The following is a 25,239-nucleotide window of genomic DNA, read 5'->3' on the forward strand; positions in this document are numbered from 1 at the left end:
CGGCTCCTGCTAGAGACGGGGCCGAGACATGCTGGGGTGAGGCGGTTGGGTTGCGGGAAGGGGCCGGAGCGGGAGGAGGGCCGACGGGAGCTCCTCGTCGGCGGAGGAGCGTCGGAGCGGGAGGTGGGCAGGCATGCGAGCTCCTCGTCGGTGGAGGAGCGCCGGAGCGGGAAGAGGGCGTGGGACGGTCGCAGGGAGGAGGAGGCGGTGGTTGCTCTCTAGGAGGAGGACGGGAGGGAGAGCAAGATTGGGGGGAAATGAGGAGGGGGCTGGGGGTCTGGGGGAGGAGAGGCGCGCGGGGCCCATGCTACAGTCTTTTGCGGGGATGAGTTCAGCCTGGGCGACCTGAGAAGCTCGATTCGGCCTTCGCTGCTCGGCAGGGCGCTGAGCCCTTTTTCGTATCTCCTCAGCAGTGTGGAGGTGGGAAGAACCGGTCTAACAAACAAAGGATCCCCTCAAAATCTCGGTTGGGAGGAGATATTCTGAGTAGCCCCAGTCTACCAAACACACCCAAAAGCCCTCTCTGCCAGGTCGGGTTGGGAAGCTCAAATCGAGCTTCACAACTCAACCCGGTCGAGCTCATCCCGCAATACACTGTAGCAGCCCCACGCGCCCCACCCCCAGACCCCCACCCCCACCTCTTTTCTCTCTCATTTCCCCCCATCCTTCTCCTCTCCCGTCGGCCTCCCGCCCCACGCCTTCCTTCCTGCCGGCATCCCCCAGCCCCACGGCCTCCATCCCGTCGGCGCCCTCCCGTACCACGGCCTCCCTCCTGCCGGCGACCTCCCTACGCACGGTTTCCATCTCGCCGGCGCCTCCCGTCCCCACGCCGGGCAGAGGCGGCTGCTCGCAGCAGCCATCCACGGGAGCTCCCAGGCCGGCCCTTCTCCCGCCGGCGCCCTCCCGCCCCACGCCGGGCAGAGGCGGATGCTCGCGCGGGCAGAGGCCGAAGCTCCCAGGCCGGCCCTCCTCCCGCTTCGCCATCTCCCTCGCAGCGCTCGACCGTACCTCCACAGGCAGCGCCCCACGCCGGTGGAGGACCTTCGCTTCCCCAGCGCGATCTGCGGCAAGGCGTTCGCTCCACAACAGCCATCCACGAATGGCACAACTCGCAGCTACGTCCGCCACGAGCTGCTCCATCCACCGCCATGGTCGGAGTACATGGTGGTCACATGAACCAAGGAGCTGATTGCTTTTTTCCTTTTTTGTTTAGAGACTTTTCTATAAAAATCTGGACTCAGCAGCATCTCTGCTCATACCACAACCAAACAACATCTGGACTGAGAATCTCTCACTAGACGCAGGCTACCAAACAAGGCAAAAAATCTCAACCTAGCATAGCTAAGGTCATCATGTATGAGGTGAGAAAGACATGTTGAGATGATCCGACCTACCAAACACATCCGTAGCATCGGCCCTCGTCGACCTCGAGCACGTGAGCGGTGCACACGCTCTTAGGCGATGGACGGAGCACGACCAGAGCGGATGGAGGCTGGAGCTTCTTGGGCGGTGGTCGAAGCGAGGCAAGAGCGGGAGGGAGACAGGGGCTGCCTCAACGGCTGCTGGAGTGCGCCAGGACAGAAGGACTGGTGGTGGTCATCGATACTCATCTGGCCGGAGCGTGGTGACCTGCTGGTGGTCAAAGCTGCAATAGAAGCAGAGGTGTTGTGGCTCCGATGGGATTTGTGCCATGGTAGATGGAGACGTGAGAGGACAATGAAGGGAGAGATTATCACTACTTCTTCACCCCCACGCCTTCTTCTTTGAGGATTTTTTTTTTGTTATGCCTTAAGCATAGGGATGGAGGGAGTATTTTTCTAGCATGTTACGCTTGTCTTCTAGTGCAGATTACGGATGCTCATCAAATTTTGCAAAATGCACATGACATACTGTATTTGTTTTGAACTTATTGAGATTTCAAATCATGTTGGATTTTTTTTTCAAAATTAGGAGAGCGCGTGAGCCTCTCAGAGTCCTGAGCGGCCCAAGCAAGGCCTCTGCCGAACCGCAGTGGCTCTGGCTGGACCTGGACTCCTCCTTCGCAGCCAAGCAAGCAAGCAAACGACTACTCCTCCCGTGTTTCCCATCTCTCTCTCTCCTTCATTGTGTTTCTCTCTCTATCTCTACCTCGCCCACGTCTCGTCTCCGCAGATTTCAAATCCGCGTCGGGTCGACGACGAGGGCCAGGTCTCCGCCGCCGCCGCCGTCCCTGTCCGCTCCCGATCCGGCGCCCCGCGAGATCCGCCCGTCCCCACGCCGACCATGGAGGCCATGGAGGAGCTGTCGCAGCTCTCCGAGTCCATCCGCCAGGCCGCCTCGCTCCTCGCCGACGACGACCCCTCCGACGACTCCGCGCCGCGCCGCCCATCCACCTTCCTCAACGCCGTCGTCCTCGGCAACGTCGTAAGTACCGCCCCCCCCTCCCCCGGAAACCCCCCCTACCACCCGCTCGTGCCTCGATCTGACCGATCCGTTCCGATCCGCCTCTGCAGGGCGCCGGCAAGTCGGCCGTGCTGAACAGCCTCATCGGCCACGCAGTGCTGGTAAGCCTTCCTCATCCCAGCACCTCCCACCTCCCACCTCCCTCCGCACCTCTCCAGCAGCGTCTTATCTTAAATTTGGCTTGGGTATGCGGTGCAGCCGACGGGGGAGAACGGGGCGACCAGGGCGCCGATCGTGGTGGACCTGCAGCGGGAGCCGGGCCTCAGCACCAAGTCCATCGTGCTGCAGATCGACAGCAAGTCGCAGCAGGTGTCCTCAAGTCAGTAGGATCTCACACACCCCCTGCTTCGCCACTTGGTCACCACTGCGCTTTCAGGCCTGACCTGGTGCTGTCCGTTGTGGTGCAGGTGCTCTGCGCCGGTCTCTGCAGGAGAGACTCAGCAAGGCTGCCACCAGTGGGTCTGGGAGGGGACGCGCAGAGGAGATTTCCCTCAAGCTGCGAACCAGCACAGGTTTGTTTGTGCACGACTAATAATTTAGCGACAATCTCACTAAACCGATTACCTTATCCTTCCATCGGCAATGTAAATAGCACTGCAGAGTATATACTGGAGCTGAGGATACGAAACAGCTGATATACTCTAGACATTAAAATAGGACCTGGTGAAGTTGTCCTCGTACTTGTAGTACGCAGCATTTATGCACGTAAATCAGGCTAGGGTTTTATGTCTGTTGCATTGTATGTGGTGTGGAAAAAGCAGCAGACGAATCCTCTGCTTGCCAAAGCATGAGGAGTCTAATTTGTTCCACAGTCAGAGTGTTTCGTTGTTATCAACTGGTGATAATTTCCACTGCTTAGTTTCCGTACTGACTCTGTTTTCACTTCTTCTGCCTGCCTTTATTATTTGCTGTGGTGCTCGCGAAAACCTACCAATCTCTCATTTTACATTTTCTTGTTATGTTTTCAGCTCCTTCCCTAAAACTGATTGATCTACCTGGGTTAGACCAACGAGTCGTGGATGATTCAATGGTAAGCATTTTGTTATGGATAGTTTACTTGTGAGTTAGTTCTGATATACTGCTAATGCTTAAAGATTATATATCAGAGGACTTCGCAATACCCATTTATAGCCACTGTTCAAGATATATTGGTAGAACCTCGACCTAAACATCTTATGCCATCTATGGGATCGATATATAGAATGGTAGGGGTTACATAGATTATATCTTGCAGAAATCATATTTATGTTGTTATTCTCCTTATATCGAGTTGGAGCCTTTTGAACTATCTTATTTGCCTACTGATAAACAGCATGCCAAAACTTGTTCTTTAATATCGTCATACTTGCTTACCTTGTGTTATAGAATGCTGACTACCTTTTAAATTCAGATAAATGATTATGCCGGACACAATGATGCAATACTGCTAGTCGTGATACCCGCAGCACAGGCAGCTGAAGTTGCATCATCTCGTGCACTTAGGCTGGCGAAGGACATTGATTCAGATGGTCTGTCTTTAAACTGGATTAAATATCATAAATAATAACATCTCCTCTTGTTCATTAGCAAATGATGTTTTCCGCTTGCTGTAGGTTCTAGAACTATTGGCGTTTTAAGCAAGATTGATCAATCAGAAGGAGATGCGAAAACTATAGCTTGTGTGCAGGCTCTTTTGTCGAACAAGGGCCCAAAAAACCTTCCTGACATTGAGTGGGTTGCTCTGATTGGACAATCTGTTGCAATTGCAGCAGCACAATCTGGAGCGGTTGGTTCTGAAAACTCGCTTGAAGCTGCGTGGCAAGCTGAAGCTGAGAGCCTCAAGTCCATCTTAACTGGAGCTCCTCCTAGTAAGCTTGGTAGAATTTCTTTGGTTGACACGATTGCTAAGCAGATACGAAAACGGATGAAAGTGCGTGTTCCTAATCTATTGACTGGGTAAGATGTGTCTCATGCTCAAATAGGCGCACCCAGTGCCTGTTAATTTGATCTGCATAGTACATGAAATCCTTCCCTTATTACATTGATGTTAATTCAGTACTGTATGTCTAGGGCTGCAATAGCATGCTCTCACTTTCTGTGTTACTATTTCAGCCTTCAGGGTAAATCCCAGATGGTCAAGGATGAACTGGCAAGGCTGGGAGAATCTATGGTACAAAGTGCTGAAGGAACCCGAGCAGTTGCGCTAGAGCTGTGTCGGGAATTCGAAGACAAGTTTCTTGCTCATATTACTTCTGGTGAGGTTAGTGTCAAATTTCAACAGCTGTACGTTTTGTGGATTTGAATTATGCTCCCCCAACATTGAATAATGCTTAACAAGATCAGCGGACCTTTTGAACATAGGGGTCTGGTTGGAAAATTGTTGCAAGTTTCGAAGGAAAGTTTCCAGATAGAATTAAACAGCTACCACTGGATAGGCATTTTGATCTCAACAATGTCAAAAGGGTAAGATCAATTTTACTTGTAACATACACTCTAACTTCAGCAGACAAATTTGCACCTCTTATGAAAGGTATTCTCTTGACTTGCTAGATTGTCCTGGAAGCCGACGGTTATCAACCATACTTGATATCTCCGGAGAAAGGGTTGAGGTCATTAATAAAAATAGTACTAGAAATGGCAAAGGAGCCATCACGATTATGTGTTGAAGAGGTATGTTCCAGTCCATCCAAGTAATAAGCATGGTTTGTCAACAAAAGGAACTAATTCATACTCCTTTCTAGAAAGTATTGCAATCTCAACATACTCTATTGTTTTTTTATAAATATGCTCTACGCCACTTCCTCCCTGGGCACCATTAGAAAAACCTCCTCAATTTGTGGTCTGGTTCTGTTTGTTTGCTAGGTATTGATGCATGTGACTTGAAACCTGGTGTCACTTTCAAATTCTAGTTGGCCAGACTTATCTCTGTTGGGTGGTTTCGTTGCAGCATTGTTTCTATTATGTTGATGCAATGTATTTAGCATCCATGTGCTTGTGCAAGGTTGAAGAATATTTTGGTTTATCTATCTTGTTTAGTGCCGTGTATAATAATCTTTTATTGTTCATGTACTAGGTACATCGTGTATTGATGGACATAGTCAATGCTTCTGCCAACGCCACACCAGGGCTTGGAAGATATCCTCCATTCAAGCGCGAGGTATCACTCATATGTTTGACAAGCATCTTTTTGCTCCTATTTACTTGTTGGTAGGTTCCATATTTGACCATTCTGGCATAAACTCTGTTTTGTCCTTTCCTCCAGGTCATTGCAATAGCATCAAATGCATTGGATAACTTCAAAAGTGATGCCAAGAAGATGGTAGTTGCTCTTGTTGATATGGAGCGTGCCTTTGTTCCTCCTCAACATTTCATCCGGCTAGTACAAAGAAGGTCGGTTGTTCGTGTTACTACCTGCTGTTTCACCCTTCTTAATATTCCCTACTTGCAAAGCTTACGTAGATCTAGTTACATTTTTTCTTGCAATTTGTAGTCATTTCACATAATCAATTTTGCCATTATAAAACTAGAACAAGAATCTTAAATTTGGTTGGCTTCTACTTCATTTTGTCTTGCAGCTTGTAACTTCATTTCCCATAATCAGTTTGGCATTATAATGAACTATACGCCATTTTTCTCTTAGTGACTGCCAGTAATTTTTTCTAGAATGCTGCCCCTCGTTTACTTTTTCTCTCTCATCTCTTTTTGGTTTCCTTATACTATTTCTGTTGGGTTTCATATCTAGCCTACCCCAACTTGCTTGGGAAAAAGGCTTTGAGGTTGTTGTTTCTGTTTGTGACCCTTGGCCTTTTTGTTCAATTGGCAGAATGGAGAGGCAGCGTCGTGAGGACGAGATGAAAAATCGACCTTCCAAGAAAGGACAAGAGGCGGAACAATCCATGACAAACCGGGTATGACTCGTGCTTATTTGTCTTAGGATACACACTAACATGTTTTATCAGAAAAACAATCTTCAAAAGTAATGAACTTTTAGATTGGTAGACATAGAGCACATGTTGCCTGTAGTGGTTAACATAAGGTATTATTTGGTTTTAGGCCTCCAGTCCCCAAACAAAATCTGAGCAAGCTAGTGGCAAATCAACAAAAGAAAAATCAAGTCAGCAAGACAAAGACACGAAGGAGGGACCAAATTTGCAGGTTGCTGGTCCAGCTGGTGAAATTACTGCAGGTAAAGAACCAGGCATTTAATTTGTCTGCTGAAGTTTGGCCATCATGGAAATCTATTTTTAGTGTTCCACACTTACGCTTGTGCAAACTGTTATTCTGCTTGGGCTAGACCATGAAATGCATACAGAAGTTTCTTGTTTACATGTCTTAATTCAGTTGGCAACATCATTGTTTCATGTAGAAATGGAACTTAATCCCTAGAGAACTTATCAATTTAGTCCATGTAGAATGACATGAACATTTCTACAAGAAATCATGCACCATTTTGACCACTTTTTCGAGAGTAACATGTCTATCCATGATGTAAAATTACATGCTGATTTATGCAACCATTAAGTGTATAAAATACCCCCCTTTTCTTCAGGTTACCTTTTGAAGAAAAGTGCAAAAACTAACGGGTGGAGCAGAAGGTGGTTTGTCCTAAATGAGAAGAGTGGAAAGGTTGATTATTCTCATTGTTTTCTTTTAATAATATATTTGGCACTTGTTGATTTTTTTTACTTGTTTGGTATGCCTGAGTTCAATTCGCCATCTGTTTTTTGTCAGCTTGGATACACAAAGAAGCAAGAGGAACGGCATTTTCGTGGTGTCATCACTCTTGAGGTGTGCAGAAGCTCTACTTTTGTTGATGTACTCCCTCCGTCCCATGAAACATGTCTTAACTCGTCTAAATTTGGATGAAACAAAGTTAAGACATCTTTCATGGGATGGAGGGAGTATCTTTTATTCAACCTTGGCACTAAATGATGGGAATATCTTTGTTTTACTTCTTCCATTAACTCCACCGGATGAGCTAACTTATGTCCACACATGTAACTTATGAGAGTTCTATAAAATGAATTGATTTGGTAACTTTGTATTCTTGTTGTGTAGGAATGCAACCTTGAGGAAGTAGAGGAGGAAGAACCTTCTAAAAGCTTAAAGGATTCAAAAAAGGCTAATGGACCTGAAAAAGGCCCAAGTCTTGTCTTTAAGATAACTAACAGGGTCGCCTATAAGACAGTGCTTAAAGGTTTCCACCCCTGAACACTGTAGTGTCATTTGTACCTTGTTTTTGCAGTTTCATAAAACAGTATTCTTGTTTTGCAGCTCATAGCGCTGTTGTATTGAAAGCTGAGAGCATTGCTGACAAGGTTGAGTGGGTAAATAAGATAAAAGCTGTAATTCAGAGCAAAGGTGGTTCGTTCAAGGCTGCAGATGCCGATGGTGGTCCTATGAAGCAAGGTCAGCCAGAAGGCTCCGTCGTAAGTTCTATGTTATGCACATTTGTCCCTTCTATTTTCAGTTCTATTTTTTTTTTCTATTTCTTCTCAGTTTGATAGTAAGAGTGTTATTATGCAATTCCAGTTTCGCTCATCAGTATGCTCGTTCCTTTGGTGTGTCAACATGACATGGATCTCCTTCTGCCTTGTGTACATTTCAGTAATTTAATTGATGTCTGATCTGTATAATTTTAGAAGGATGCAATGGTGCGGAGACCAGCTGATCCTGAAGAAGAACTTAGATGGATGTCTCAAGAAGTTCGCGGTTATGTTGAGGCTGTTTTAAATAGCCTAGCAGCAAATGTCCCTAAGGTTTGTGTTCTAGTTTTGTTCACTTTATTTGACCTAATCACCAAGGCCAAGTTTTCATAAAAATAAAATCTTCATTTGCTTATCAGGCTATTGTGCTTTGCCAAGTGGAGAAGGCAAAGGAAGATATGCTGAACCAGCTATACACCTCAATAAGGTGAATGTTCTGTCCAGAAATAGTGTCCATTTCTTCTTCTGGAGATTTATTCCTAGTATTTCATGTTGATGTATTAGTGCCATCCAAGAGGAAAATGCAAATACAAATTTTGAGATGCATGCAGCATGCTACCTCTGATGCCTGGTTTCTAGACTGGCCAAATGGATCAGAAGCAAAAAGGAATCCTGATAGCCTTTATCCACACCATCTAATAGGTTTAACATAGTTCATTGGTGGTATGAAAGAGATATATTTATGACTAAGGAAAGTTTGTGCACCCACAGCAACTTGTGATATTTTGACACATTTTGAATATGTTTTTCAATTCAATGTTTGATTCCCGAGAATATAATTCTCTCTGGGACATGTGATATGATCTATTTGTATGTCAAAAACCTTTTTTAGGGTGTGATGATGCATTATTTCCAATCTGTATATTCTCTTCATATGTATCATACATCTGCTTGCATGGTTAACTGTAGATGGAGATTCAATGCTCAATTTAATTCACATATCGCATATCTCTGCACTTCATCACTTCACTCATTTCTCATTATCAGTGGACAAAGCAATGCAAAAATTGAAGAACTTCTGCAAGAAGACCACAATGCTAAACGTAGAAGAGAAAAGTTCCAAAAACAGTCTTCTCTGCTGTCAAAGCTCACACGCCAACTCAGCATACATGACAATCGAGCTGCTGTTTCCTCTTACTCAAATGACAGTCCTGAAGCTGGTATGTTTCTTTTTGCTTTCTTCTGAATACTAGCGATTGAAAATTGTTTAATACTTCCTCTGTTCACTAATATAAGACTACTAGCGAGGGAGTAGCTCTCTACAGTTGCCTGACTACCGGCACAACTTTTTGGCACCTAAGGTGTGTGTTGAGGTGGTGCATATCCGGACCTGGTATGTTAGCAATTGATACAAAATTAGTAGACATTTGTAAAGTGAAAAGGGCAAAAAGACCGCAGCAAGTTCAGCAACTCAACTTACCTCACCCCTGACATGTGCACCCTAAACAGCCAGCTGCAAGCACTGCCCCTGCCAAGGGCAATCGGAACAGGTGAGGTTACCACTTACCAGCCACTGCCACTGAAGTTCGACCAGCTGCTCTCCAGCCGGCCACCACTTGTGACTATGGTGAGCAGTGATAGCTGCAGCCAGATTTGGCGGCTGCAAGCCACGAAGGTTCGGCTGCCAGTAGCGTGTGTCTGTGAAACAAGCTGACAATGCCGGTGACGAATAAGTACTTCACTGCCAGATATGCTTCCCCGGCCCAAGATTGACGTGTGGCGGCCAGCCACCAATCGCTTTGCACCTCATGCCGACACCATATCATACCTAGCTGGTGCCTTGATACTGACACATCCGACACACAAACACGCTAACAAACTCCATGCCTAAGCAAAGCTTTGGCGACACCTTTATAAATATGGATGCGGCATCTAATATAGGCAGTTGGTACCTGATAGCCCTCTCATTGGTAACTCGTATGGTAGGTAAATCACCTTTTTAGCGGAACATTATGATTGATAATATTTGAGTGAACTGGAAAATATGTTGGTTTACCTTATTAGTAGTACCAAGTTGTTAAGGTAGTATACTATCTGTCTGGTATGCACTATTTTATGCTGTTTAGTATGTTGGCCAACCCAATGTACTTGCTTGAAATCCTGCTTTAGCTATTTGTTTTTGTGTGCCCCATGTACTAGGTTTGTATGCAAAAAACTTTCTTATGATCGTTGTATATGTGGTGCAAAAATTTACTGCCGAACTTCAAACTTGGCTATGCCCTACATTTCCATAGGGGGCTATACTTAATTTATTTGTCTGGTTTACACCTAATCTTTTCACTACTACTGGCTTCTGCTACATGTTGCAATGTAGGTGACTAATGTGAATTGTTGCTACTCCCTCCGATTTGTACTAAATCAGCAACACTTAATATGGATCGGAGGAAATATTAGATTTCAGGGTGTATCTGTAATTCTTAGCAACTTAGATTGAGATCAATATGATGTGCATATTCTTTAAACTCAATAAATATTTGTTTGAACAAAATCATCTGCAGGGAGCCCACGGACACCGAGCCGCCCTGGTGAGGACTGGAGGTCGGCCTTCGACTCTGCAGCAAATGGCCCAGCTGCTGCTGCTGAATCAAGGTCGAGAAGTGCTGATGGTCGCAGTCGGCGCCCTGAAAATGGAGATGCGAGCCGACGCACACCAAACCGGATGCCACCAGCGCCACCAAGATACTAATCATGCTGATTAGTATAAATGCAAACCATGTCTTCTTGCTAGGCACACGTCCTATTTCTGATTATTGGGGGAGATTGGAATAGCGGATTTGTTGATTGGACGATAGAGTGAGCGCTAGCTTGGTGGAGAGATTGCATGAACGGCTTGTATGCGCAGGGGGGGCTTGAGTTGTTTATAGAAGAAATATATATAGTGAATCTGTTATCTCTATTGGTTCATTATCATTTTGGCATATTGATGTCTGATGACTGATGCTGTTTATTTCTATAGGTTTTTGTGGATCTTGATGCGTTCTGCAAATTAGAGTTCACATTTCGTAAGTCGTTCCAAAACGTGGCTAAAAGTTTGAAATATTTCTTTGATATAAGGCTTTGATCTATTTGCACCAAGGAAAAAAATAGCGCGCTAAACAACATAGCGTGGCCTTCCAAAATATGCTATGAAGATTATAGCGTGCTAATAGCGTGGAACATGGGTGCATATGCTCCCTATATTTTGAAATGCATCTTATGTACATTTTAAATTTCATAAAAATTGAAACAAAAAATTTGTACGTACATCTTCACGTGCTACACGCTCACAAAGTCGTTTCATAAAAAATCAACTTATCATGTGACGTGTGTAAAAAAGATAAAATTCAGTGCTAAAAATAATGTTTTTCACAAGATAAAGTTTCTCCTTTTTACATAGACCACAAAAAATATTGGTTTTTCGTGAAACTTAGCGAATGCACATACATTATGGAGATGTACATGTAAATTTTTTTATCTAATTTTTTAGACATTTCGAAATATGTTTTTTGGGTAGAAGGAGCATATGCACCTGGGAGCCGAATTGAATTTCCGGCTAATAGCACGCTATTATAGCGTTTCGCAAAAAGTTAAAAAATAACAAATTAATGTAGTATGTATACTAAGGATTTTAGCAGCTCAAAAATTATCCACATCACAACGATCAACGAATCAAATTAACAAAGTCATGATGGAGTGATCAACGAATCAAATTAACAAAGTCATAATGGCACTGAAAGATAAAGATTTGGCGCTGAAAGATAAAGATTTTCAGTCCAACAAGTAGATAACTAATTAGATAACTAATTAACCTGCCAACATGCAAACAATTAAAGAGCCAACTACATAGCAGAAGTAGTAATTAATTAATCAAAATGAGATGAACTGACAGATAATGCATGCGGTCATCATCTGATTCAAAAGAAGAACCGCATATTGCAGCTCATCCCATGAAAAACTAGAAGCAACTTCTTCTTCTTAGGCAGATTGCATCAACAGGTTTTACTCGTTGTGATGTTGATTCTTCTTCAACATGGACGCGTTGTGTGAGGAGGAGTGAAAATTATCGATGTGCTTTTGTGGTTTCCAACGGGTTGAATGGCTACGGTTAGAATGGGAATTTCGGAAGCTCGTGGGCCAAAAGATCCAAAATAGCTAGTCGCCTGCTCAATTTCCCTGTAAAAAATAGTATCGCTACAACGCTATAAAAATAGCGCCGCTATAACGCTACGAAAAATAGCGCGCATAGCGCCGCTAATAGCGTGATTAGCGCCATAGCGAGCCAAATGTGCATAGCGTAGCGTTCACTCTCCAAATACGCTATAGCGTCGCTATAACGCCGAAATAGCGCGCTTTGCACACATGTAGTCATTTTGCTAGAAATTCACCGGCAACTAAATGGGCCTGTTCTTTCCAACCTCTCGAGGGTTAGGCATCTGCGCTTTCCTGTGGCTAGCCTTCACACCTTTATAGATACACCCATTTTGTATTTATATTAACTGTCTCATATACCATCTCTTTGAAAAGCCACGAAGGGCCTAGAATCTGTATTACGGCTGTGGGTGTACATTTGTATAAAGGACCATAGAGAGAAAGGGAATTACAATGAGACCCTGCACTTTAACATGGAACACCCTAATAAAGATTGCAGAAATGCAATCAAGTTCTTGGAACACGCTGGCGATGAGCAGCCTCTAGATGCCGCCACTCCATCTCTTGCCAGGCCGGCCGCACCGAGGCTATAGAAGATCCTCCGATGGAGGAAGAAAACATAGCAATAGTTTTCATTGCCGAGCATGCCGGGACTCGGCTTCTAGCCAAAGATAGTGGCGGCAACATCACGTCGTCACAGAAGAACCACTGAAGGGAGAACATACTCTGAAATCTCCCGGCGCCATTGCCAAACTCCAAGAGCCATCGAGCTGCCAACCTCATCTCCCTCGCCACCATGGCCGGTCAAGGGAACATAGACAACACCATGACCTTGGGGAAGACAACAACTGCGCTTATCGAGATGGCCAGTCACGGAAGCAAACTCAGTCGCCTTCCACCTCAGAAGAACCGTAGAGGGCTTCATGGACGAAGGCTTGGCGCCACGCTACCGCACCAGAGCAGAGGAGAATCCCGCCGTCCTTCAGCTCCACCTACTACTTCACTACACTCCTTCTCTCGCTCGCCTCCACGGCTAGCCACGAGAAGGAGAAGCAACACCGCAAACCTAAGCTTATTCATGGATATCCCTGAATAGGAGGTGCCCCCCCGCCCGCTCCTACCATCGGAGCAGAAGAACACGAAGAACTCCCACCAGGCTGCACCAGATCTTGCCCAAAATCACCGGTGCCCTACTCCATACTACTGGCAACTCGCCGAATCTATCCCTACCACTACTTCTACTCCCTAGATCTACTCCGACGCAACCCCTTTGCCACCTCCAGCCGGCTATTCATGCGAGAGGGTCTCGGGAGGAACCCGACCCTATGTTGGAGACTCTCAGAACACTTGTCACATGCATGCAAATGAAGTACTCCGCGTAAAAAAAAAATGGGCTGGAGGGAGTAGATGTATCTATAGAGACATTTTAGAATAGGAAGAAGTAGTCTCTTTGTTGATTTGTCGGGGATTTGAAATGATAAATCTGACCTATAACAAAATGTTCAACACGAAAAAAGGAGTTCTCAAAAGTAATTTGGATCTCACCATTTTTCTCAAAACTATACACGAGGTGTTGAGGCTGCACTGCTCAATGCCCCATGTAAATATGTTGGGGTGCTACACCAATGTAGCATTAGAGGAAACACAGTAGAAAAGCCAAACACAAAGGTACAATGACATATTGGCAACCATGAAAGACAGTGATGTTCCAATTCTGGACAGGGCAAAAAATCACAAAGCTAAGAACCTTGACTTTGATTCAGGTCCGTTCATAACTATTGCGTTAGGAATTGGTTTAGGAATTGCAATGGGGCTAGTTGATCATAATTTGAACAATTTGAGAGATCAAGAGCAAGCTAGAGTTAAAATGTTCATAAATAGGAAAATCTCGAGCCAGATGTCACAAAGAATACAGAGGCTACTGACATTGTGCTTCAGGATTTGCAACTCACTAAGGAGGGCTGAAGACATGGATGATTACTTTTTTAACTTTCCAATGTTTGGTGGTGAGAAGGAACATAAATCTGCTACCAAACTGGTGCAAATCAAAACCCCTATCACAATCGTTCCGAAAAAAAGAGGTGGGAGAATAAAATTGATATCATGTTGAGTGGTTTTATATGGAATAGTAGAGGGACAGGAGACATTGTCAATAATGGTTATATAAGGGAAAACGTGGTGGAACATAAACTAATTTTTATGGGGATACGTTAAACCGAGATACGGGGCCATCCCAATGAGTTCTTGTAGATTATTGGTGATTTTCACTGGGAATATATTCCCACTAGGGGTGATCGGAGGAATTCAAGTAGGGGTGAACAAGTTGACTATGATTGGTTGGAAAAAGAATTGGTTAAATATTTTTTCATATTTCTAATTACTAGCAAAAATGACATCTTCCCTTGGAATCTCGTGGTGGTGTATAGAGATTTTCAACAAGATGAGTAAGTCGAATTCCCGATCGAATTGGTTAATTTCATGAGAAGCTCACATATACCCATCATGGTTGTTGGATATTTTACCATGACTAGAAAAGATAGCGATAAAACAAGCTAGGGATTATAACATATGGAGTTCTTTGCTTAATGCAGTCATAGATTAAGGGGGCCTCATGGAATTTGTGTTGACACCATGTGCAGTCGTACAAAATACACCTCGTGCAATTATCATGATGACCGTTCCTATGAAATGCTAGACAGAGTTCTTGTTTCACCTTCTTGGGAAGAACACATTCCTTTAGTGTGTGTGTTCACGTTATCTAGTGATATTTTTGACCACACACCTTTGCTCATCAAACGTGGGGAAAAAGACCCGACATTAGTTTTGATAGCAAAAGTATGGCAGGAGAACTATGCTAGTAAGAAAATCATTGACAAATGGCAGGGGAGGTTGACAAGAACGAGGCAACAATTATGAGGATAGAGTGAAAATGATGAGGGAGAATATGAAAATAAAAGAGGGGAATTATCAAAGAGACTAGATGAAATTGATAAGAAAGGGCGGAGTTTGGATTAAGTGTAATAGATAAAGCTACACAAATTCGTCTCCAAGTTCAACTTAAACAGATTTTAAAATAGGAGATACAATGGCCGCAGAGAAGAAAATAAAATAAAATTATTGAAGTAGACAATAATACAAAATATTACAATGCCAAAGTTAATGTGAGAAAAATAAAAACAACCATAAGGTTGGATGAAGATGAAGGGGTGATGTAGTGGAAGGAGAATTTGAAGAGATACATTCCCGATTTCTACCAGAAGCTATTTGGACACCCTCACGACTATAGCATTCACTTGGAGGCTACTGGAGTTGATAGCTGAAAAGAATAGTATATTTCTAGTTCAAGAATTTTCAATGGAAGAATTGCATGTAACATTGTTTTTGTCATGGTCACTAACAAAGCCACATGCCATATATAATTTACCAGCTGGGTTATTAACTAATTTCCACATGGGAGACCTAGATGTTGATAGACTCAACTATGGAGTGATTACCCTGATACGAAAAGGTTACGACGCTGACAAAATTCAGAAATACAGGCCTTCCTAATGTGACTTTGAAGATCTTAACCAAAGTTTTGGTGAACAGATTAACTCAAATCATTAATATTAAACTTTCAAAAACTGCCTGTTTGAAAGGTAGGTTGACACTTTAGGGGGTTTGTGTTCTTCATGAGACAATTCATTATCTACATAAGAATATAAAAGCAGGGGTCCTCTTAAAAATCGACTTCGAGAAGGCATTTTATAAAATGAAATGGCCATTCCTAGTCTAAGTTTTGGAAATGAAGTGGTTCCCTACAAAATGCATTCATATGATAAATAAAAGTGAAGTGGGTATAAACGTCCTATATAACTAATTGGTTCATCCCCATCAACATGTTTCTCTAAACATGCAGCCTACCCACCTCAACAAAATATGTGTGTTTTAGTCTATGCATCCCATTTTGTCTGGTTCGTTCTTTGTGTTGTGTATCACTAGCACCGTGCGCATACTTCTTGTCGGATCCATCGTGCCAGCAACCTCTCTACCGGCTGATGACGTCTCGCTAGCTTGAACCTAGCGATGAGGGAGTAGGTGGCCCACTCACACCGCAAGATAAAATGCCGGAAACTAGTGGAGGTCTCAGCCACCTCACTCTGGTCATGTCGCTCCTCCTTCGACACCTGCCATTGTAGAGGAAGGGGCATTGGACGTAGTATTACCGCCAGATCCTACCGCTATTGCAGCCACTTCGTAGATCCTCCGGCCACATGCCCAAGGCCGTCACCTAGGCATGTGAAAACTCACAAGTGTAGGGGATCAAGTATACTTCCTCCATCCTAAAAAAGGATTGTCTCAACTTTGTCTAGATTTTCATGTATCTAGACTTGTTTTAATGTGTAAATACATGCAAATCAATAAAAAAATGAGACATCCTTTTCAAGATAGAGGGAGTAGTGCTTTTCATTTAGTATTAAGTGTCGAACCCATGAGAAGTGGAGGAAACTATTTCTAGTTTGGCAAAGTAAACAATAAGAGATGCAAGGTTTTTGGTATTTTGGTGTATAAGTTCTTGAAAGGTATAAACACAAGAAATGTAAAATGCAAGTAACAAAGTAACAAGATCTTGTCAGAGAAAGCCCAGTCCCCTATTTAGAAAGAGGAAAATCTTGGTGTGGACTTATGTGAGTCAAACGTTCCTGAGGGTGAGATGCATAAGTTTCCAGATGAACAAGGTAAATATTTTGTCAAATTTTATTTCTATTTGAACAGAGCCTAATATAGGTGCATATGTGTACACATGCAATTACACCCCTAGAGATAGTGATAGATCCAAAGACTACATATGTGCGCAGACAAGTTATTAATACATATTTGAGCCACCGCTATAAGTTTTAAGATCCTCGATCAAGAACCCCTATTGCAAGTCTAAAATTGGAACATGGTTGGTGTCCACTCCAAAACTATTTTCTTTATCACTCTAAGGTGCATCCCTATGATCCCATGTAAGTGAAATAACATGCAATCGACGTTCACATATTACCATCATTGAACCACACCAAATATAGAGCTTGACCAAATATTCAAACCATATTAGATAGAAATCATGGATAATTCATCCTACACCAGATGAACATGGAGAACTACTCACACCTTTGAAACATGGACATAATCAGTGGCATATATATGTGATACAAATAAATCTAAAAGATATAGCTTCACCATAAAACAATCCTCTATAAACCAAGTACAAACATGCACAAGGCACCAAAAATATGATGTAGGGTTCCGATGTATACAAAATGCAAGGGGGATGGCGTCGATCTCGAAGATGGTGATGTTTCCGTTGTTGGTGTTGGTGAAGATGGTGTTGAAGACATTCCCCTGTGTCGAGGAGGAGTTGGTGATGACGATGGTGGAGGTCACATAGTAGCAGGATCCGCCCTTTCCGAGAGAAGGAGAATACTTTCTCCTCCATCGCCGCCTCTAGAAAAATCAGGGAAAATTAGGGAATAATTTTTTCGTGAGACGGAGAGTCCCATAAAAAGGAGGAGCGATGCGTCGTTCGAGGCTTTAGAAGCCTTGCCTAGCACGACCTAGGTCTAGCCCACACCATTCACTCTCCAGGCCATCCTATTAGGCACCTCGAGGTCCCACTTTAGCTTGTTGGATTCGTATCAAAATTTCCAACTTGTACTTCTTCTTCGACCTAGGTTTTGGATCAAAAACCTATGACTATTGGTGGACTTGCTTATGCAAGAATCGAATCAGCAATTTTGCTGCTACGAGCTGCGAGTTGGTCCAGTCCGCCTTAAAAAATACAAAATGGAAAAAAGAACTTTGACCTTGCCTTTTTTTTATTTATTCTTGTAGCTCTTGGAAAGTTAAGAACACCAAACAGAGGTGTTTTTTGCTACCCAAAGTGAGATACCAAAATAATGGAGACTTTGTGGAAAATCTCGTAAATTAACGGGGAACCTCACATATCATACAATTGTCAAGGAATATCATATATTAAACACCAAAGTTTAAGGATACATTTTACATGTATCAACATGCTACACCAAGACTCACACATGTCAGGTAAGACCTTTAGGTGGGGCACCACAAGCAACCGGTCCGCTCCGACTTGTACGCGGTGTTGTGAATTCGTAGCCGGTGAGCTCAAATCGTTCACGATGCCTCCATGGCCGTGGTCAAAGGTTACGTTTTGGGGATTTTTTGTCGATGTTGCATACATTGTTTTGATTTGCTATAAACTCACCTTTTGTGTGTGTATTCGCTTGTAAAATTCTAAAATAATATCCAAGATGTATGTTACAAAGATATACCCCCGAATACTACATACATATTTTACTAATGTTGGATGCTTACAACACATATGTTGGATGCCTTGATTTGTTTTGTTACAAAAGTGATACGCTTTATCGATAATTTGTCCCAACTAATGGGGATTTATTGCATCCACTATCACATAAAAGAATGTTATGTTCTGGATTTTTTTTTTACAACATTCACCAAGTTTTTGTAGATATAATGGGAGGATCACCCACGGATGTAAAGTCAAACCGGTAAATGCATCCGGCTGGCCGTAGCAGGGAGTATCATACATTAGTATCGTGTATATAATATTTGTATATGCTACTACATCGATAATGCATTGTATAATTTAGTAGTTTCATAGTTTCATTATATTTATTAATTTGTAGAATCTCAATGTAAAATTATGTATAAAATCAATTTGACATTAATATTTCTAGTTCTACGTAGTATGATACAATAATATCTACCTATGATATCACTATAATTTCTCTTATCATTAACTGCAGTGGCACATTTGTCTTTCACATGCTTGAAATGTTACGATACCCCCAATAAGGCAAGCCTCAGCCCGCCAATTCCCTGTGTTTGCCAACATTTTATTATTCTTTAAGTCGTGGCTAGTTTGAGAGTTGGAAGCTCGAGGATTTAACGAGAGTCTTTTTTGTGTGGGTGTAACCGGAGTCTATTATTTTTTAAAATGTGAGCATCGCCCCAGCCTCTGCATCCAAAGGATGCTTGTAACTCTTCTTTATTAAATTATTCACAAAACCTTACAAGATAAATACAAAGATCAATTGAAAGCCACCTTCCTAGCGATAACTCGCTAAACCTAAAAGAACGATGAAGGGGATGTCCAAGAACAGAGCCAGTGCCTTGACCTCACACCAACGCACATCATATAAAAATTGAGTGCCTGCCCAAGCCACACATTGGTGGGTGAGAAGCACAATCAGTCTAGCAAGCCCTCAGCGCACACCATTGCATACACCATAGAATCGCCACCGCCATCTTCCACAAACCCATATCCAAGAGAGATCAATGGATTGACCTTGCCAGCCTGCCATCGACGCCGCGACGACGCTATACGACACCACCTGCTCACGTCCATCACACTGCGCCCGTCTCCAAGACACCGCTGCACCATGCCGCCGAGAATCGACGATACCGACACAACAGAAGTTCACCGCTCTACCTCATCACCACCACCATCCGTTGTCTGCTCCAAAAACGATGCCCCAATAGGTAGAACGGTGTTGCGTGCCGCCATCATCCTATCCGGGACACCCGGATCTAGGTTTTCCCTCGGAGCAGCCTAGGCGAGAAGAAAACGTATATTGCAGAGACAATGCCTTCAACAAGGTAGCGACGAACATGCGCCACCATCGTCTGCTAGGACAAATGTCAGGACTAGCTTTCAACGGCAGCCATGCCTCGCCGTCGGGGACTAGATGCCAGATCGCGAGACACGCCAAAACAACCACAAACTAGCCGATCCCCTCCGACGAAAGAGGAGACCACCAACACCATGGATTCCTCATTCTGCAGGACCACCCCAGGAGCACCGCCAGCTACGAACATTGAGGTCGTGGAGGTGTAGTACATGGCCCGGCCAAGCCCATCTGGGCTCAGATTGGGCCCTCCTGCCTCACGCTGCACCCGCCGCCGTTAGACCACCGGGTGTCCCCAGGCCGTCTTCGTCGCCCGCAGATGGTCATAGATGGCCGGAAGGGGTCTCGATCACCCATTTATGTGGATGGCCGGATTTTTCCCTAAGAAACAGGGGGGGGGGGGAATGTTGCCATGCACCACATGAAATTACCCTAGCAACTCTAAAACCTGGTCGCTCAAGACCAAGCTCGGGCACGATATATCACCCCATAATCTCTCATAATATTACACAGCAGATTCCTTCTATTTCCATCAGTTTTTTTTATCGGGTGTCAACAAAATGCGTTGTTATTATTGAGCGGTACACATGGTGCATTTTGCTAGAGATGGAAAGTTGAGGTGCCGCCCAGTGAAACGGTCTATATACTCCCATATACTTATGATGCACATTTGCACCTGACTCAACCATCCGATCAACTGTGAGAGGTAGAGAGAGATAGCTTCCTAGTCATACAGCCACAGAGCTGGAGTGTTTTTCAAAATAGGTACTACTCCCTCCGTTCCTTTCTATAGTGCCTATAGATTTTTGGTATTTGTTTCAAAATATAAGGTTGTAGCTTGGCTTTTTTCAATTACCCCTGACCCGTTCAGCTCCTACACAACATGCGTGAGAAAAAATCCATACAAAATTGAAAACAATCGAGGACTTTGCTACCCGGTGGCGCCGCACAAAGCTAGATTCGTGCGGCGGCTGCCAGACTGTGGGCCCGCGCACATCGACCCCGTCCTTGACCAGCACGCGTGGTCCCGCGCACCTTGTCGTTAAGCGCATCACGTGCTCTTCCCGCCCAAAACTGTCCACGTCGTCCAAAAATACGACCCAGTAACGAAAAAAGCCCACGTAACAGGATTGGGCCAAAAAATTTCCACGACAAGCAAAAAATCTCTGCCCCGAGTGGAGACCACCTAGTAAACTACAGGACAAAAAGCTCACGTGCCATGCCCCCCTTTTAACAGCTGACCTTCTTCTTCCTCAAGACAGCAAATTAGATCTCGATCGAGACCATCTTCTGCAGTGGTTGAAGGAGAGAAGAAGGAGCAGAAAAAGAAGAACTGGAGCAAGAACACGAAAACCAAGATCTCAAAAGAGAAGATTAGAGGTATGCACACAGAACCCATCTGGAAAACACAACTTGCATATCTCAGCAGACTAATCTCCCAGTAAGAAATCTGAATCTGGTAGTCATAGTATAATTCTGCTAGCCACACATAGGAACATGAATCAGCCAAACAAAAACTTACTGTTTCTGGTAGCCATAAACAACATGTTCCACAACATAGATTCTGATATGGATACTACTCTAGCAGATTCTGATAACTTGATCATAATAGAAAAGAGTGGACACATGTTCCAGATGCATAGCATGAATCTTGAACTTGATCCTCTTCCCAGAAACCTAACTCCATCATTGCTACAAAAAGATTGCTTGAATGCTCCCACCCTTGATCAGCTTTGCTTGGATAAACAAACCTATCTTGATCAATTTCCCTTGGACAACACCTTCTTGCTGGATACAAAAACATGAAACGAAATTAGCAACTACCGGATTCTTACAAAAAGCTCTTTCTTACAGGTTGCAGATATGGATACTGACAAACACATGTGGATGAATGTGCATAACCAAACTGTATCATTGCAACCAGCTACAAAAACACAAGGTGAAGTGCAAGCAGCTAACAACAACCAAGGTGAAGTGCAAGCAGCTACAAACAAACAAGGTGAATATTACACATCATTTTTACAAATTCAAGTTTCCATAATTATTTAAAAGAGTTACCAGAATGCTTAAATGAAAATACAAAATAGTAAAGTTAGTTTGAATTGTTTACTGAAAAAGAGTTACCAGAATGCTTATACAATATTTTTACAAGTCAAAAAAGTTCCCATGTTTACTGAAAAAAGATGGAAAAGACTTTTCATGTTTACTGAATAGAGTTACCAGAATTGTTGAATCAAATTACCAAAGAACTACCTACTGAACTTCCACAAAGTATTATGCAGTAGCTACCTTAACTGAATACTTATGAATTTGCATTTGTACTAATATTTTCTATTTGCAAAAATGAATAGATATGACTTTGAGCAAACAAACTGAAGAAACAAACTCCATGGCACTATCAGCTGAGCTAGAATGCACCGACATGATGTTTCCACAGTCAATTACAGCTAACACAACCTCCAGGGCACTGTCAGCTGAGTTAGAATGCACCGAGATGACGTTACCACAGTCAAGTACAGCTAACACACCTCCGCCAGGGCCTAGCAACAGAGATGCAAGGAATGCCGAAGCAGTTTCGACTCCATAGGCACCTTTTCCAAACATGACATTCGATACACTTGAGGATGCACACAGGCATTACTTGAGTTTTTCATATAAAAGAGGCTTTGGCATTAGGTACAACTACATGAAGAAGTCTGAAGTGACTGGAGAAATAATAAGGGCAACAATGGTTTGCCACAAAGCAGGTCACCAAGCAAAGGAAAAAGAGGATACACAGAAACCCAAACCAGTAGTGGCAGAAAGGAACAAAAGTACAAATGCTAGGACAGAATGCCCTGCAAGAATGCTAGTTAAACTACGAGACAAAGAGTGGGTGGTCACTGAGTTTAATGATGAACAGAATCACCCAATTTTTAAGAAGTGGTCGCTCACTTCTTTTCTCCGCTCACACAGACATATACCAGAGGAAGACAAGGATTTCATCAAGGTGCTACACACAGTAAATATGGAAACTAGTAGAATGATGCAGGTGATGGCACAACTGTATGAGGCAGTGGAAGGTGTTCCATACACACCTAAAGATATGGCCAACTTCAGATCGACACTTCGTGCTCAAAACAAGTTCACAGATATGCAAGATACAATGGAGTACTTCGAACAAATGAAACTGCAAGACAAGGATTTCTACTATAGGTATAAACTTGATGATGAAGATAGGGTGCAATACTTGTTTTGGGTGGATGGTGCATCTAGAAAAGCATACAAAAACTACAATGACTGCATATCATTTGATGCAACATACTTGACAAACAAATACAAGATGCCGTTTGCACCATTCATTGGGATTAACAACCATGGACAATCTATCCAACTAGGTTGTGGTTTCTTGAGGAATGAGCTAACTGAGAGCTACATATGGCTTTTTGAGTCATTCTTGCTAGCTATGGATGGCCTAGCACCACTAAACCTAATAACAGATCAAGATGGTGCAATGCGATCTGCAATACTAGCAATGTTTCCAAATGCAACACATCGGAATTGCAGATGGCACATAGTAGAAAAGGCAACAGAAGAGATTGGCCCATTCGTTGCAAAGATAAAAGGCTTGCGTGAAGAAATGAATGACTGCATCAACTGCAGCTTAAGACCAGAAGACTTTGAAATGAAATGTAACTTGATGGTGTACAAGCATAGACTGCGAGACCATGAAAAAATAACAGCTCTGTACAACAAAAGAAGCTACTGGGTTCCTGCATACTTTATGCATAACTTCTATCCTTTCCTCCAGACTACACAGAGAAGTGAGGGGTTCAATGCAGTACTGAAGAAATATGTAACCCCTACTAATTCTATCATCGAGTTTGTTAGACAGTATGCTGATATCCAATCTAAGATGATAAAAGCACAAAACAAGGAGGAGTCAGACTCAGCACTTTTAACAGCAAGAAATTGGAGTTGGAACCCACTAGAAACTCAAATGGCACAGCTTTACACGAAAAACATACACACTCGCTTCCAGGCTAAATTGCAATCGAGCATGTGCTACAACATAAAAGAGATTGCTCAATATACATACCAGGTGTACTGCATAACCAAATTTGTACCAAACTACTACAACAGGTCCTATGAAGTTTATGCAGACCCTGAAAATGGAGAATACAGATGTGCTTGCTGCAAGTTTGAAAGGGATGGTATTCTCTGCTGCCACATCTTAAAGGTAAAAAAGCAAAAAAAATATAGTTGACATCAAAAAAACCATATTCTCTGAGTTAGGTTACCTATAAAAGTATCCATTATTGCCAGTTTAAAAACACATGTATGTTGATTACTGTTTTCCAATGATTTAAACATGTAGGCCATGTTACAGCTTGGAGTTTGCGAGATACCCGTAAGGTATATTCTCCGCAGGTGGACATGGAGTGCTGAAGAAGATTTGGTAGTAGAAAAACCAGGGGAGCGAGCCGTAATGCCAGAGGAATCAAGAAAGAAGATGTGGCTGCATGTCAATTGTAATGAGTTCAAAGGGATAGCAATTGGTGCAAATGAGACAGAAGATGGCAGAAAATTAGTCCGTATGCACATGAAAGCATTGAAGAAAGACTTGGCTGCACTTAAAAGGGAGACTGCTAAGAGAGCTAAGCGAGTCAACCACAATCCAACAGAAGCAATTGCAAACCAAACTGAGCAAGAATCTGCAAGGGATCAAGTGCCTTTGCAGCAACCAAAATCTGGTCCAAAAGCACATCAGAAGAAACAGAAACAAGCATCTGCGTCAACTTCAGCAACTATAGCGAATGAAACAGCAACTCCATCTGCAATGCCAGAAACTTCAGAAACACAATTTCCTGACATCCGGGATCCACGTGTATCAAACACAAAAGGAAGGAAGCGAAAGAAAGCATTTCAGAAGCCATTGGACATAGGGAGGAAGGAAATCCGTGTATGCAAACAATGTGGCTCCACAATGCATGATTCAAGGACATGCACACAGAGGGGGGAGTTGTTTGATCTGAATAACTAAAAATTAAGCAGTCTGCTGTCTTATTTTGTTTAAGTTGTTCCACAATTCAGAGATGTGACCAGACAAGATGTAATACAAATGCATTCTATACTGTATTTGATTGTCGTTTGTGTGTTACCTTATAGCATTATTGACTAAATTTGATCTCCAGTTATCTTTCTCTTCATTGAAGTCAGCTGTGAGCCACTGATGCGCGTAGATGATGTATTGTCTTTCCGTTCAACACGCGTCCGTTGGGAACCCCAAGAGGAAGGTGTGATGCGTACAGCAGTAAGTTTCCCTCAGTAAGAAACCAAGGTTTATCGAACCAGTAGGAGCCAAGAAGCACGTTGAAGGTTGATGGCGGCGAGATGTAGTGCGGCGCAACACCAGGGATTCCGGCGCCAACGTGGAACCTGCACAACACAACCAAAGTACTTTGCCCCAATGAAACAGTGAGGTTGTCAATCTCACCGGCTTGCTGTAACAAAGAATTAGATGTATAGTG

The 25,239-nt window shown here is 43.3% G+C and overlaps 2 protein-coding genes across 2 annotated transcripts; both read left to right on the forward strand.

Annotated features, from left to right (window-relative positions):
* The first annotated feature begins 2,121 nt into the window (after window positions 1-2,121).
* LOC127317427 (dynamin-2A) lies at window positions 2,122-10,825 on the forward strand. The gene is made up of 22 exons (XM_051347987.2): window positions 2,122-2,403; window positions 2,493-2,543; window positions 2,641-2,761; window positions 2,850-2,954; window positions 3,411-3,472; window positions 3,833-3,950; window positions 4,035-4,377; window positions 4,534-4,681; window positions 4,783-4,884; window positions 4,972-5,091; window positions 5,495-5,578; window positions 5,684-5,811; window positions 6,245-6,329; window positions 6,475-6,607; window positions 6,971-7,047; window positions 7,153-7,209; window positions 7,480-7,618; window positions 7,696-7,850; window positions 8,064-8,180; window positions 8,267-8,334; window positions 8,895-9,067; window positions 10,406-10,825. Exons 1-22 carry the CDS (start codon window positions 2,263-2,265, stop codon window positions 10,591-10,593), a joined length of 2,715 nt encoding a protein of 904 aa, XP_051203947.1. The 5' UTR covers window positions 2,122-2,262; the 3' UTR covers window positions 10,594-10,825.
* An 11,506-nt stretch (window positions 10,826-22,331) lies between these two features.
* On the forward strand, window positions 22,332-24,942 carry LOC139833587 (protein FAR1-RELATED SEQUENCE 5-like). Its single transcript, XM_071823902.1, has 5 exons — window positions 22,332-22,924; window positions 23,276-23,948; window positions 24,087-24,671; window positions 24,803-24,821; window positions 24,878-24,942. Exons 1-5 carry the CDS (start codon window positions 22,332-22,334, stop codon window positions 24,940-24,942), a joined length of 1,935 nt encoding a protein of 644 aa, XP_071680003.1.
* The last annotated feature ends 297 nt before the right edge of the window (window positions 24,943-25,239 follow it).

The sequence above is a fragment of the Lolium perenne genome, chromosome 7 (assembly GCF_019359855.2).
Source record: "Lolium perenne isolate Kyuss_39 chromosome 7, Kyuss_2.0, whole genome shotgun sequence".
Taxonomy (NCBI): domain Eukaryota; kingdom Viridiplantae; phylum Streptophyta; class Magnoliopsida; order Poales; family Poaceae; genus Lolium; species Lolium perenne.